Below are 14,618 nucleotides of genomic sequence, written 5' to 3'. Positions count from 1 at the left end.
CTGTTTTGTGATTTTTGCCACTCATCAGCTGGGAGAAGGTTTGAATCACTGCTGGGTGAAGTTGATTTCTGGGCAAAATACAACAACATGGAGTGGAGGATTTTAAATTCACTTTTTGCCTTCCCCCAAATTTTAAATGTTGTTGTATTTTGCCCAGAAATCAACTTCACCCAGCAGTGATTCAAACCTTCTCCCTGCTGATGAGTGGCAAACACCACAAAACAGTCTGTCCTAGGATGGTTCTGAATCACTGCACTAACCCTAGCTAAGCTTATAAGCTGTGTGAACAGCAATGCTTTGGTGTAAAGGGAATCTGCTGAAAAGCAGACTTGAAGTAAAAAAGTGTGTCATAGTGAACCTAATTTGCATATCTTACCCAGATTCCTTTGCTGTATTGGAAACAATGTAATTCAGAGGTTTTCTGTGGGGAAAAACAAGCCTTCTGGCCTGTCTAGATTTGTTAATGAACTACACAATTAGTTATTTTCTCTCTCTATATATACAGTATATATCTTAGAACATATTCCCCTATGTGCAGAACATTTGAATGTGAAATATATACAGTAAATACACAGTATAACACTTTATTAAATATGAATATTGCATAAATAAGATTTTTCATGTTTTCATCTATTTAATTGGAAAGGGCTCCAATGCACACACACATATATATATATATATATATATATATATATATATATATATATATATATATATATAATGGCGTAGAGAAGGAGGGCACTCACAGAATTTGAGAATCCAATAATTTATTATGAACATAGTGCATGAAAAGTCATAGTCAACGTTTCCGATGGGAACACGGCAGGTTGCCGTATTAAGATTTAATATCATAATGTCTTGAAGAAGGCTCGATAATAGAGCCAAAACGTTGACTATGACTTTTCATGCACTATGTTCATAATAAATTATTGGATTCTCAAATCCTGTGAGTGCCCTCCTTCTCTACGCCATTGTATGTTTGTTCCTTGAGGACTGCACCCAGGTCACTATATATGTACAGAGGTCAGAGTGCTGGGCCACCGGCTATCAGACATTATATTTATATATATGTATGTCTATTTTATGTATACATATGTATTTATGTGTTTATAAGTTTATATATGTCTGTAAATACATATATATGCATATAAATACATATGTACACATATACATATAATATTGCGCTCAAGTGATCGCATTTACTTTTAACTCGTAATACGAGCGATAAGCCGGACGAGTGCAAACCCTCATGATATACCCCTTATTGCTAGCGCGCAAACATTTGTGCTCCACTCGGAATCTGCCCCATATTGTTTTATAAGGAAGTCAATTGGGCTCTTGCATTATTTGAAATGATAAGGATTTCTATTCATGTTACAGCAAGCTATAGTGATTTACCTAGTGGTGTAATCAGGTTTATGCTGCTGATATTAGCCTCATTTATTTGTCATGCACCACACTAGACATATATGTAATAAAATAAATATATAAAACATTTGGAGACCACAGTAGTGAGAATGGATTCCCATTTACTTCTAGGATCTAATTTGCTTTGTCTTGTATTCTTTTTGTAAGTTACTTATTAAAGAAAAGATGACTTGTTAAAGTAATAGCTGTGCTACACTGCCCCCTTGTGGCAATACTGTATATATTTTCTCTGTACATACCCTAGCGTCTGCGTTCTGCGTAGCTTCTCGGATTTTGATGATCCAGTCGTTGAGTTCCTCATGAGAGTCAGCAGCCACATCCAGAGACTGGGATGGATGTGACATTTGTTGCGAGTGGATAGTGAATACAAATGGCCTGGAATTCCTTCCTTCTTTACATAGCACTGTGAGGATAGCACAGATAAACACGTGTTTATCTACCTGTAATGTGTGTACATCTAGATAGGCATAAAACCTAATCAGAAACCCACAAAATAATCTGTGTCAAGCAACGATAACACTTGGCTTAAGGTTAGGCATAGGGCAAATTGCAACAACATTCCCAATATCTTATTAATTTAGTGCCATAGTGTCCCTCCACCTGCCCAGAGATTGCCCGCCCCCTTCCTCCCACCGTACCACTGTGTGCATCAGATCTGGCTTCATATGGTAATGGACATAATCAGTGCTCTCTTACCTTAGGAAGACAGATGCGTTCTGCTCCCAGCTGTGGTCCCCCTATGAGCTTTGACCGCATCATGCGCTAGTGTCAACACAGTATCCTCCTGCGATGTAGTGCCTACATCCAAACGGCCTAACTAAATGCTAGGGCTAGGGTTAAGTATAGGGCTTGGGTTACAGCTAGGGCTAGGGTTAAGTATAGGGCTTGGGTTACAGTTAGTGCTAGGGTTAACTATATAGCTTGGGTTACAGCTAGGGCTAGGGTAAAGTATAGAGCTTGGGTTACAGCTAGGGCTAGGGTTAAGTATAGGGCTTGGGTTACAGTTAGTGCTAGGTTTAAGTATAGGGCTTGGGTTACAGTTAGTGCTAGGGTTAAGTATAGGGCTTGGGTTACAGTTAGTGCTAGGGTTAAGTATAGGGCTTGGGTTACAGTTAGTGCTAGGGTTAAGTATAGGGCTTGGGTTACAGCTAGGGCTAGGGTTAAATATAGAGCTTGGGTTACAGTTAGTGCTAGGGTTAAGTATAGGGCTTGGGTTACAGCTAGGGCTAGGGTTACGTATAGGGCTTGAGTTACAGCTAGGGCTAGGGTTAAGTATAGGGCTTGGGTTACAGTTAGGGTTAGGGTTAAGTATAGGGCTTGGGTTACAGTTAATGCTAGGGTTAAGTATAGGGCTTGGGTTACAGTTAGTGCTAGGGTTAAGTATAGGGCTTGGGTTACAGTTAGGGCTAGGGTTAAATATAGGGCTTGGGTTACAGTTAGTGCTAGGGTTAAGTATAGAGCTTGGGTTACAGTTAGGGCTAGGGTTAAGTATAGGGCTTGGGTTACAGCTAGGGCTAGGGTTACGTATAGGGCTTGGGTTACAGCTAGGGCTAGGGTTAAGTATAGGGCTTGGGTTACAGTTAGGGATAGGGTTAAGTATAGGGCTTGGGTTACAGTTAGGGATAGGGTTAAGTATAGGGCTTGGGTTACAGCTAGGGTTAAGTATAGGGCTTGGGTTACAGTTAGGGCTAGGGTTAAATATAGGGCTTGGGTTACAGTTAGGGCTAGGGTTAAATATAGGGCTTGGGTTACAGTTAGGGCTAGGGTTAAGTATAGGGCTTGGGTTACAGCTAGGGCTAGGGTTACGTATAGGGCTTGGGTTACAGCTAGGGCTAGGGTTAAGTATAGGGCTTGGGTTACAGTTAGGGATAGGGTTAAGTATAGGGCTTGGGTTACAGTTAGGGATAGGGTTAAGTATAGGGCTTGGGTTACAGCTAGGGCTAGGTTTAAGTATAGGGCTTGGGTTACAGTTAGGGCTAGGGTTAAATATAGGGCTTGGGTTACAGTTAGTGCCAGGGTTAAGTATTTGGCTTGGATTACAGTTAGGGCTAGGGTTAAGTATAAGGCTTGGATTACAGTTAGGGCTATGGTTAAGTATAGGGCTTGGGTTACAGTTAGGGCTAGGGTTAAATAAAGGACTTAGATTACAGTTAGGGCTAGGGTTAGGTATAGGGCTTTGGTTACAGTTAGTGCTAGGGTTAAATATAGGGCTTGGGTTGCAGTTATTGCCAGGGTTAAGTATAGGGCTTGGGTTACAGTTAGGGCTAGGGTTAAGTATAGGGCTTTGATTACATTTAGGGCAATGGTTAAGTATAGGGCTTGGATTACAGTTAGGGCTAGGGTTATTAATAGGGCTTGGGTTACAGTTAGGGCTAGGGTTAAGTATAGGGATTGGGTTACAGTTAGGGCTAGGGTTAAGTATAGGGCTTGGGTTACAGTTAGGGCTAGGGTTAAGTATAGGGCTTGGATTACAGTTAGGGTAAGGTTAAGTATTTGGATTACAGTTAGGGCTTGGTTAAGTATATGGCTTGGATTAAAGTTACGGCTAGGGTTAAGTATAGGGTTTGGATTACAGTTAGGGCAAAGCTAATGCTATATATTACATCATGCACAGCTAATGCTATATTTCTTTCCAATAGCATGGAGAGTAGACATGTGTGTTTCGTTTCGTTGTGAATCGAAATTCGGACGAATTTGTCAAATTGGGAGCTTTGGATCGATTCAAATTTCCGAATTACCGTAGCAACAAATCTAACGAATAAATCCGAATTAGTTCGGATTTATTTGTTACATTCGAATGGCCATGGACTTATCACAATTACACTAGTATTGTACAGTATATTAGGTTATATCACTCTGCTATGGGTTACACCTAATATTACAGTACATAATACTAGACTAATACACAGCACATCCCACTTAACACATACCAAACTTCCGAATCTACAAATAGAATCCAAACTGAATACATCCGAATTTATACGAATCCGAATGAATCCGAAATGAATGCATTCAAATGTATCCAAATTCGAATCAATCCGAAAACGAAATTCGAAAACGTCCGAAATGAACCAAAACAAATTTTTCTGCTGCGCACAAGTCTAATGGAGAGTCCACAAATTCATTTATTACTGTTGGGAATTCAACACCTGGCCACCAGGAGGAGGCAAGGACACCCCAGTCAAAGAAAAGTATCCCTCCCACTTCCCATACAGTCATTCTTTGCCTCTGTAACTTGGAGGTTGGTGAAGATGATGCTCTGAATAAAATTAGATTAAAGTCCTTTAATGGGTAGTTTCCCAGCAAGATAGGACTGGGGTTAATGCTGTGTCCATGTAAACCTCTTAGTAAGAATTTTGGTAGCTGTTAGCTGCTGGATGTCGCAGGGATCTTCTCTGTCCTCCTTCCAGCAATTTGTGCTAACACCCCCACCTGGCAACCAGTGTTAGCTTACACTGCTTTCCTTTCTACTTCAGGTCCCTGTCAGAAGTTGGATGAAGCTGTCAGACCTAGAAGTGCTGTATCTGCCCCACAGCAGAGGTTCAAAATATAAGTGTCTTTTCCTTCAAAGGGATGGATGGCATAAAGGCACTATGAGGGGTTTAAATCTCCTAGTTACCTCCCTAAGGAGCCTGAGGACATGTATATTCCTCATTCTAGTGGGATTATATTTACTGGGCAGTCTATTACCGGGCACTGAAAGATCAGTTTGCTGAAAGATCAGTTTATGTGTAGGATCGTTTCAGCGAGAATGGCGCTGCTTTTTGGCTCGCTTCTCCTCTGCGCTACATACCTCCCCTAACGTGTCACCATATGATCTACCATGCACATCGCTGTTCCTTCCATCTTTTCTCACAACTATGGAGGCAGCGTGCAACGCGGTAGTCGGATCCGGAGCGGGAGGTTAGTAAGTTCCCCAGTCACTGCTGGGGCTCATAGAGGTGTCGCTTAGAAGATATTTATTTTGATATCTCATATCGTTTGGAAATAAATTCTGTCATTTTTGTTTAATTGCTCTCCTGTATTCGAGCTTGACTTTTTTCTGTGGGGATCTGTTTATCCATTATGCAGTATAAAATGGATTTGGGCAATGTTTCTCTCTCTTTAACTTTGACTGACGAATGTTTGTACTGTGAAGAGGCCTATGCTATTTCCCCTGCACAGTTATATTCTTCATTATTAGCTTCTATGTTGCAGTAAAAATTCAAAAAAATCTAAACCTTTGTCTGCTGTTTCTAAGAAGTTTAACCCATCAGAGCTCTCTACCTCTCAGGACTCTACTGCCCTTCACATGCCTCAACTGTCACCTCAGGCCTCGTCCTAAAAAGTTGCACAGGCAGTTCCCTGCATCTCAGCTCAGTCTCTTTCTGGGGGAATTTTTTTAGCAGGAGACTTTGCAGCACAGATTCAATCAGCTGTTTCTGCTGTGCTGAGTGCTTTACCCATTTCGGGTAAGAGGAAGAGAAAGATTAAACATGTTTCCTCTGATACAGGCACCTCTTCTCCTATTGAGGCTGCATTGGTCAGTCTATCACAAAATTCTGAGGATGAGCATGCTTCATTAGCCTCTGAAGGTGAGATATCTGAATGACTCTGCTGCGGACAGCTTGGACTCCTCTGGCAACCAGCAGCAAGCATTGCGGCGGTTGCTGGAGCGCCACTTACTGGTGCAACTTCTTATTGGAAATTATTTTGGAGGAGACTCCGTTAGAGGAGATTCAAGATCGGATTAAGGCTTTGAAAATAGCCAATTCCTTTATTTGTGACACTAACATGCAAGTCATTCGCCTAAATGCCAAGTCATCTGGCTTTGTGGTTCTGTCACGAAGGGCCTTGTGGTTAAAGTCCTGGTCAGCGAACATGTTATCTAAGTCTAAACTTCTCTCCTTACCTTTTAAGGGGAAGTCCTTATTTGGACTGGGTTTGGATTCCATCATTTCCACCGTGACTGGCGGGAAGGACCCTTCCTCAGGACAAGACAATTTTCGTTCCTTTCATACTTCCAAGGGACAGAGGCCTTCGATCCCTCCACCAAGTCGGATTAGCTCAAGAGTTCATGGAAGCTTAATCAGCCTTGGAACAAGAACAAGCAGTCCAAGAAGCCCTCCTCCAACAATAAGTCGGCATGAAGGGACGGCCCCCAATCCGGGACCGTATCACGTAGGGGGTAGGCTATCCTTCTTTCAGGATGCTTGGATTTGTGACATTCCGGACCAATGAGTTGTGGACATGGTCTCACAGGGGTACAGGATAGGGTTCAAGTCTTCAAGAAGCAGATTCCTTTTGTGAAGAGAGATGCCTTTTTAAATTGTGTAAAGAACCTATCTTCTCTGGTAATGATCGTCCTGGTCCCTCCTTCAGAGCGGTTCCCAAGAAAGAGGGAACTTTCTGTCCAATTCTGGACTTAAAGTGTCTCAACAAGTTTCTCAAGGTTCCGTCCTTCAAGATGGAGACAATTAGATCTATTCTCCCGTTGGTCCAAGAGGGTCAGTTCATGACCACTATAGACCTGAAGGACGCATACCTTCATGTTCCGATGCACAGAGATAATTTTCAGTTGGGGTTTGCCTTTCTAGACAAACATTTTCTATTTGTAGCCCTTCCTTTTGGTCTGGCCACAGCTCCCAGGATCTTTACAAAGGTGCTGAGAGCAATTTTAGCTGTAGCCAGGACGCAAGGAATCGCAGTGGCCCCTTACCTGGACAAAATGTCACACGGACACTCTTTTGTCTCTCCTTCAAGACCATGGGTGGAAGATAAATCTGGACAAGAGTTCCCTGGTTTCCAACACCAGGGTTTGTTTTCTGGGAACGCTCATAGATTCAATTTCCATGAAAAATTTCCTGATGGATTTAAGACAATCCAAACTTCTCACGACTTGCCTCTCAACAAAACATCTGCACGCCCTTCTGTGGTGCAATGCATGAAAGTAGTTGGTCTCATGGTGGCTGCCATGGACATTATTCTTTTTGCTCGCTTTCATCTGCAACCTGTACAACCCTCAGGTGGGGTGTTCCGGAGATAGACCTCATGGCTTCTCATCTCAATACTAATCTGCCCAGATACGGGTCGAAATCGAGGGATCCTCAGGAAGTTTTGGCGTTAGCGGTTCCTTGGAGGTCGAGACTTATTTATCTGTTCCCTTCATTTGCTCTTCTTCCCAGGGTCATAGCCTGCATCAAACAGGAGCTGGCCTCGGTGATCCTAATTACATTGCAGGACTTGGTTTGCAGATCTTGTAAAGATGTCACCCTCCCCTCTGTGTAGATTGCCTCTGAGGTCGGACCGTCTACTTCAGGGTCTGTTCCTTTATCATAATCTGGATTCTCCGAGGCTGACTGTGTGGAGATTGAATGCCTAGTTCTGTCTAAAAAAGTGTTTTCTGATAAGATCATTGATATTCTGATCCAGGCTCGTAAGCCGGAGACTCGTCGGATGTATCACAAGGTGTTGCGCACCTACCTATCCTGGTGCGAAAGTAGAGGTTTCCCTTGGCACAAGGTGAGAGTTCCTCAAATTCTTTTGTTTCTCCAAGAAGGTTTGGAGAAAGGTTTATCAGCTAGTTCTCTCAAATGACAGATTTCTGCCCTTTCCGTGTTGCTACAAAAGAAGTTAGCTAATCTTCCGGATGTTCCATCTATTGTTCAGGCCCTGGTTAGAATCAGGCCTGTGTTTAAACCTGTAGCTCCCCCTTGGATCCTTAATCTTGTTCTTCATGGTCTTCAACAGGCTACTTTGAGCCTATGCATTCTGTTGATGCTAAACTTTTATCTTGGAAAGTTTTGTTTTTGTTGGCTATTCCTTCTGCTCGTAGAGTTTCAGAATTATCTGCCTTACAGTGTGATTCTCCTTATTTGGTTTTCCATGCGGATAAGGCTGTTCTACGTACCAAGTTGGGTTTTCTACCTAAGGTGGTCTCTGACCACAATATCAATCAGGAGATTGTAGTTCCTTCCTTTTGTCCTAATCCTTCTTCTCAGAAGGAACGTTTGTTACACAACCTGGATGTGGTGCGTGCTTTGAAATTCTATCTCCATGCTACCAAGGATTTTTTATCTACTTCCTTGTTTGTTGTGTACCCCGGTAAGTGCAAAGGTCAAAAAGCTACTGCGACTACACTTTCCTTTTGGCTGAGGAGTGTCATTCGTTTGGCTTATGAGGAGGCTGGTCAACAGCCTCCTGAGAGGATTATGGCTTATTCTACCCGTGTTACATCATATTCTTGGGCTTTTAAGAACTAATCTTCTATGGGACAAATCTGTATGGTGGCTACCTGGTCCTCTTTGCATACCTTTTTAAAATTTTACAAGTTTGATGTTTTCACCTCAACTGAGGCTTCTTTTATGAGAAAAGTGCTTCAAGCGGTGGTGGCTTCAGTTTAGGTCTGCCAGCCTTATTTCCCTCCCTGTTCATTCTGTGTCCTCAACAGCTTGGGTATTGAATTCCCAAGGGTAATGAATGAATTTGTGGACTCTCCATGCCATTGGAAAGAAAACAGACTTTATGCTTACCTGATAAATTATTTTCTTTCCTGGCATGGAGAGTCCACGAACCTGCCCTTTTGTTTTTAAGGTGGCATTTTCCATAGTCTTCTAGCACCTCTATACCCCTAGTGTTTCTCCTACTTTTCCTTATTTCCTCGGCTGAATGACTGGGAGTGTATGGCAAGTGGGAGGGATACTAAAGCTTTGGGTGAGGTGTCTTTGCCTCCTCCTGGTGGCCAGGTGTTGAATTCCCAACATTAATGAATGCATTTGTGGGCTCTCTGTGCCAAGAAATAAAATAATTTATCAGGTAAGCATAACTTTTGTTAATACATCATGCACAGCTAATGCTATATATTTCATCATGCACAAATATGGCTATATATTACACAACTAGCTGGGCTAGGTAACAATCTGTTTCTGTTAATAAAAATCTATTCATTACTCACCTATATGACATGACGGTACATCTATATATCCTTTTAGGAAGTTCCCCAAGGGACTGTTCTCAGCAGACTGTACAAAAAACACATAATGAGAAAGGACATAACAGAAATGAGTGTAAGGATTACATAGTTTCAATACAAATTGCACATATTAGTCTAATCTCTAAGAAAATGATTTGTACGGGAGTCCACAGAAACTTTTCTGTGGTTGGGGGACAAAAAATATCAGTATACACAAATATACAATATATAGTTATATTTTTAACACCCAACCATTTTAACAATTATTTTTACATCAACATTTGATAAGTATTGGGCTATGTGACAAAAATATTATATCATGTGACAAGAATATGATATCTACATTGTCTTGTGACAACCGTATAATATAGAAGGTTATATGAAAACCATATGATGTCATGTGATACAAATATGCTATTCAGAGGGTCATGTAACACCTATATTATATATGATATGTAGAAGGTCAAGGGACAATCATGGTATGTATGTGGTCATATAACAACCATATGATATCCTCATTTGAAACAACTATGTTGTGGTTTATTTTTGATAGAAAAATATTTCCTTGGCAAAATTATTTTACTTTTTTGGGGGGATTTAAATGAATTCAATAGTCACATTTTTCATCAACTATATGAACTCAAAAGGGTCATGTGACCTCTCATTTGAATCATGCTAGGGTTCTAAACCTGTCCAAGTCCAAGCCAAAGCGTGAATTAACCCTAACCTAACCCTAATCAGCTATTAGGGCAGATAGAATGAGATGCCACATGTCACACATTATCGAGATGAGTCACACTCTTGACATGTGCCCAAGTAAGAGGGAAATGTGCCCCTTCTTGCGCCCTGTGTGTACATCTATTACTAGCTAATGCTCACCGCCTCGTCCTGATCCTGTACCATGATGTTGCTCATCTCTTCTACATAATTTGCAGGGAACCACAGCTGCTTTTTGCCACCATAGTCTCCGCGCCACCTGTAAGGGAGCAAAGGGATAATAACGCATGCGGCGTGGATAAATCATGCAGTGCATGCTGGGATACACCATCTTACGGTACAGTATAGTCTTTAATTTCCAGAAACTCATTCCCACAACAAAAAATACACAACAGCCCAGACTCAATCTATTCTGTAACAAGTAAAGATGCACTCACATCAGTATTAATAAGCTAGACACACTGTCATAAGCAATAAAGATTTATTCACCAGAGACGCAGCCACAGAACCTACAAAGTATAACTCACTAACTTGTATTCAATTTAAACAAAATGCTGAGTCCTTCATGGCAATGAAATTATTAGTTAAAGGGAAATAGAAGTCAGAACTAAAGGGAATAGACCATAAAGGGAATAGACCATAAAGGGAATAGACCATAAAGGGAATAGACCATAAAGGGACATAACATTGCAAAAAATAATGTTTTTCAGCATTTTATTGTTCCACTAATTTTTGCATCTAAATTTGTGTTTAACCCTTACAAAGTCAGCCCTAGAGCAGCAATGCACTACTGGGAGCTGATCAGATCTGATGAGCCAATGACAGGAGGCATATTTGTGTAGCCACCAATCAGCAGCTAGCTCCCAGTAGTGCATTGCTTCTCCTGAGCCTACCTAGGTATGCTTTTCAGCAAAGGATACCAAGAGAAAGAAGTAAATTTGATAACAGAAGTGAACAATCACTTAAAACGGCATGCTCTACCTGAATAATGAAAGTTTACTTTTCACTTGAGCACTATATGGCAACAGTCTTTGCAACAATGTTATACATATAGTGAACAAGACACGTGCATGCTCCCGAGTCTACCTCACTGTGCTCTCATAGAAGGGAGCTAATTTGCAATAAAGGATAGAAAGTAATGTGACAAATTCATGTCCCATTACAGACTGCAGTGCCGGCAGAATAAACCCTCAGGCTGTGCAGATTTACATTTTATCATTTAGATATACGTTTACACTAACACAGAAGTCATTTTACCAGCCTCCATCTTGTTTGTCCACATTGTGTATAATGGCCTGTTTGCAGAATGACAGCTCGTCCTCTCGCTGCGCCTTATAGTCGTACAGCGCCTTCACCATATACTGAGGGTACAAGACAGTGATATTAGGTCTGGTTCAGGTATACACAGAGCACCATTTAATAGCAGAGATTAGGAATTCTTTAGGTTAAACATCCGTATCTAGTTAGCGGCCCTGATCGGTAAGTATGCGCAGTGCACCAGCGTAGCCATCAGCGCACTATATACTTTACATTCACTCAATTGTATTTCTTTGTTAGACCTAAAACAAATGTCCTGTACACTTATTGTTTTAATGCACATGATGTGTAACACTGTCTACCAATAAAGCAACATGCATTCTCCTAATCAGCCAATGAGAAATCAGTCCTTAGGGTCCAATAAACCGCTTAAACATAACCGTAAAAAAAATTCATACAAAAAAACATATTTATGTTTAAATGATTTTTATTCAAATTTTCAATACAACAAATGTAAACACATTTTTAAATTAACAATGGCAATTATCCAAAAAAAACATATTTAAATGGACAGTGCAGTCAAAATTAAACTTTCATGATTCAGATAGAACATACAATTTTTAACAACGTTCTAATTGACTTATTTTATCAAATTTGCTTCATTCTCTTTGTATCCTTTGTAAAAGGAGCAGCAATGCACTATTGGGAGCTAGTTGAACACGTCAGGTGAGCCAATGACAAGATGCATATATGTGCAGCAACCAGTTAGCAGCTAGCTCCCTGTAGTGCACTGCCGCTGTCAAGAGAACAAAGGAAATTTGATAATAAAAATAAATTGGAAAGTTGTTAAAAACTGTTTATGTATCTGAATCTTGAAAGGTTAATTTTGACTACTACTGTCCCTTTAAATAGTGCTATTTCCTAAGCATGATATTATAGATTTTGGAGTTTAATGTTCCTTTAATGTAAATTTTATCAATTAAAACGTGAACCATTTATTGTTAAACGAATTGCCCCTTTAAGAAGGTGAACTGATGCTTGCATGCAGCGTCTGGGGGAGTCTACGTTTTACTAGGTAAGCATGTTGTAACCTAGGTTTTCTCTTATAAATTATAAATGAGTTACTGGAGAGAGCAAACAATCACTGTGTTAATCTTGTGCACTTACATTTAGATAAATTATAGAAAAAGTGCACAAATAAATTATAAAGAAATACATTTTGCACACAACATAATTATATTACAATCTCATTATTATTATTATCGGTTATTTGTAGAGTGCCAACAGATTCTGCAGCGCTAAACTCATGTCCTATAACCCTTGTGTGATGTTTGACCAATTAACAAATGTAATTAGACCATTACTACACCCCATTACCACAAGCGCTCACTGCCTCTTTTACATATGTGACCCTGACGTACAGCTGATAATTCTTACCCTCGCTGTTGGCATCTTATTGGCTTCCACATAAAGGTCCGGTGATCGGAGCTCATAAAGGGCCCCATAATCTAATTCCTGCAGACCGAGATGATAAAGTAACACAACATTATTAACATTTCTATTTGATTAAGGATTAATTTTTATAACTACAGAAATATATACAGAATTATGGTAAACATTTGAATTTGCAGATTTATTTCTAGGAGACTAGAAAGACTAATATAACAGCTTCTGCACATCAATGTAAAAAGGACATTAAAATCAGTTATTATTTATGCATCAGACACTTTACAAAGCATTGCAAAACAACTGTCATTCTCTTGCTGTGTTTTGCAGGCTTGTGACACACCCCTTGAAAAGATTATTTAATGTTGTTTATCTTACTTTCTATGCTTTGGCCAATTAGGGACATATATAAACACATTCCTGCACATATCAACCAATCACTGTGCAGCTTGCTGATTAACTTATATACAAATAATTATTTTTCCATTAAAAGTTATGTATTAGTAGTAATGGTGCTTATAAATCCCTACTTTTATTTTATTTTTATTTTTTTTGGCTCATTATATTTTGGGGGTATAGGACTCAGGAGTGTCAGGATTCTGCATTGCAAAGGTTTTTTTAATGTTACATAATTAGACATTTATGGGGAATTAAATTTTCAGTTCAGTGTCCCTTTAAACATTTGTGACTGGAAACAATGATATTGCTATTCATCTTAAAGGGACACTAAACCCGCTTTTTTCATGATTCAGATAGAGCAGCAATTTTAAGCAACTTTTTAATTTACTCCTATTATAAATTTTTCTTCATTCTCTTGCTATCTTTATTTGAAAAAGCAGGAATCTAAGCTAATCCCATTTTTGGTTCAGACAACATTTAGCCACCAATCAGCAAGTGCAGCCCATGTGCCAGCTCCTAAGATTACATTCTTGCTTATTAAATAAAGATAGAAAGAGATTGAAGAAAAAATAACCTACTCTGTCTGAATCATAAAAGATAAAATGTGGGTTTAGTATCCCTTTAAATTTTACCTAAAATAAAATTAACTTGAAGTTTTTTTTTTTTTTTTTTATAAAGATGAATTATTAAGCTGTCCATGGAACATCTGCATATACTTAGCGCTATCGCTGAAACAGTCATAACCTTTATTTGAAGCACGTTTGGTAATACACGCATATAGCAAAAAAAATATTTTCAAAACTGACGTGCATTTCAGTTTTATCATTTATAGGGTTTTATGTTCTTTAAGGGGAAGGTAAGGGCAGCTTTTTTACAAAAAAAATAAGTTGGATTTGTTTATTTTTAAAAAAATCTTTATTAGTGTTTTTTTTAACCGTATATCTATTAGTGAAATGTAGATCACAGATTTTGTCCCTTTAAGGACTATTTCAAGAACAAAATTACTGGTATTAAGCACATCAGTAGGTCCTATGATTTCCAAAAGCTGGTGATGATCTAGGATTAAAAGATTAAAATTAATGTTAGCATTAAATTGTTTCCAGCATTATACAGAAGGCAAAGTTTCCAACTCTATTCAGTACTACTATTTTTTACTTTATTATATCACAAGACAAGGATGCCCAGCATTGCTAGTATTATTTAGTGATCTGTTGATAAATGTAACGCCCAACTCACAGCTGTGCCAATCCTCTCCAGCGCCTCTTCATTGATAGGGTAACGCAGCCTCATCTTGCGGTACAGAGGGTGCTTCTCGTAGTAGTTGACAAGATCCAAGAGACTCTCAAACTCTGCGGAAGTCCCCAGCATAAAGTGACGTCCCTCCTGCTGGATCTGGCAGTGTTTGATCTTGCCCTCGGCC

At 39.7% G+C, this 14,618-nt stretch overlaps 1 protein-coding gene across 1 annotated transcript in view; it reads right to left on the bottom strand.

The window, feature by feature from the left end:
* The window catches only part of LOC128661186 (1-phosphatidylinositol 4,5-bisphosphate phosphodiesterase gamma-1-like), a 370,915-nt gene that overhangs the window by 49,959 nt on the left and 306,338 nt on the right, over window positions 1-14,618 (bottom strand). Inside the window, 6 exon segments of the mRNA XM_053715427.1 lie at window positions 1,668-1,831; window positions 9,362-9,428; window positions 10,259-10,355; window positions 11,354-11,457; window positions 12,791-12,868; window positions 14,435-14,618. Of these exon segments, the coding sequence (XP_053571402.1) occupies window positions 1,668-1,831; window positions 9,362-9,428; window positions 10,259-10,355; window positions 11,354-11,457; window positions 12,791-12,868; window positions 14,435-14,618 (694 nt within the window).

This window comes from Bombina bombina, chromosome 5, assembly GCF_027579735.1.
Source record: "Bombina bombina isolate aBomBom1 chromosome 5, aBomBom1.pri, whole genome shotgun sequence".
Taxonomy (NCBI): domain Eukaryota; kingdom Metazoa; phylum Chordata; class Amphibia; order Anura; family Bombinatoridae; genus Bombina; species Bombina bombina.
The sequence above is the reverse complement of the archived record's forward strand: the minus strand, read 5'-3'. Positions and strand labels throughout refer to the sequence as shown.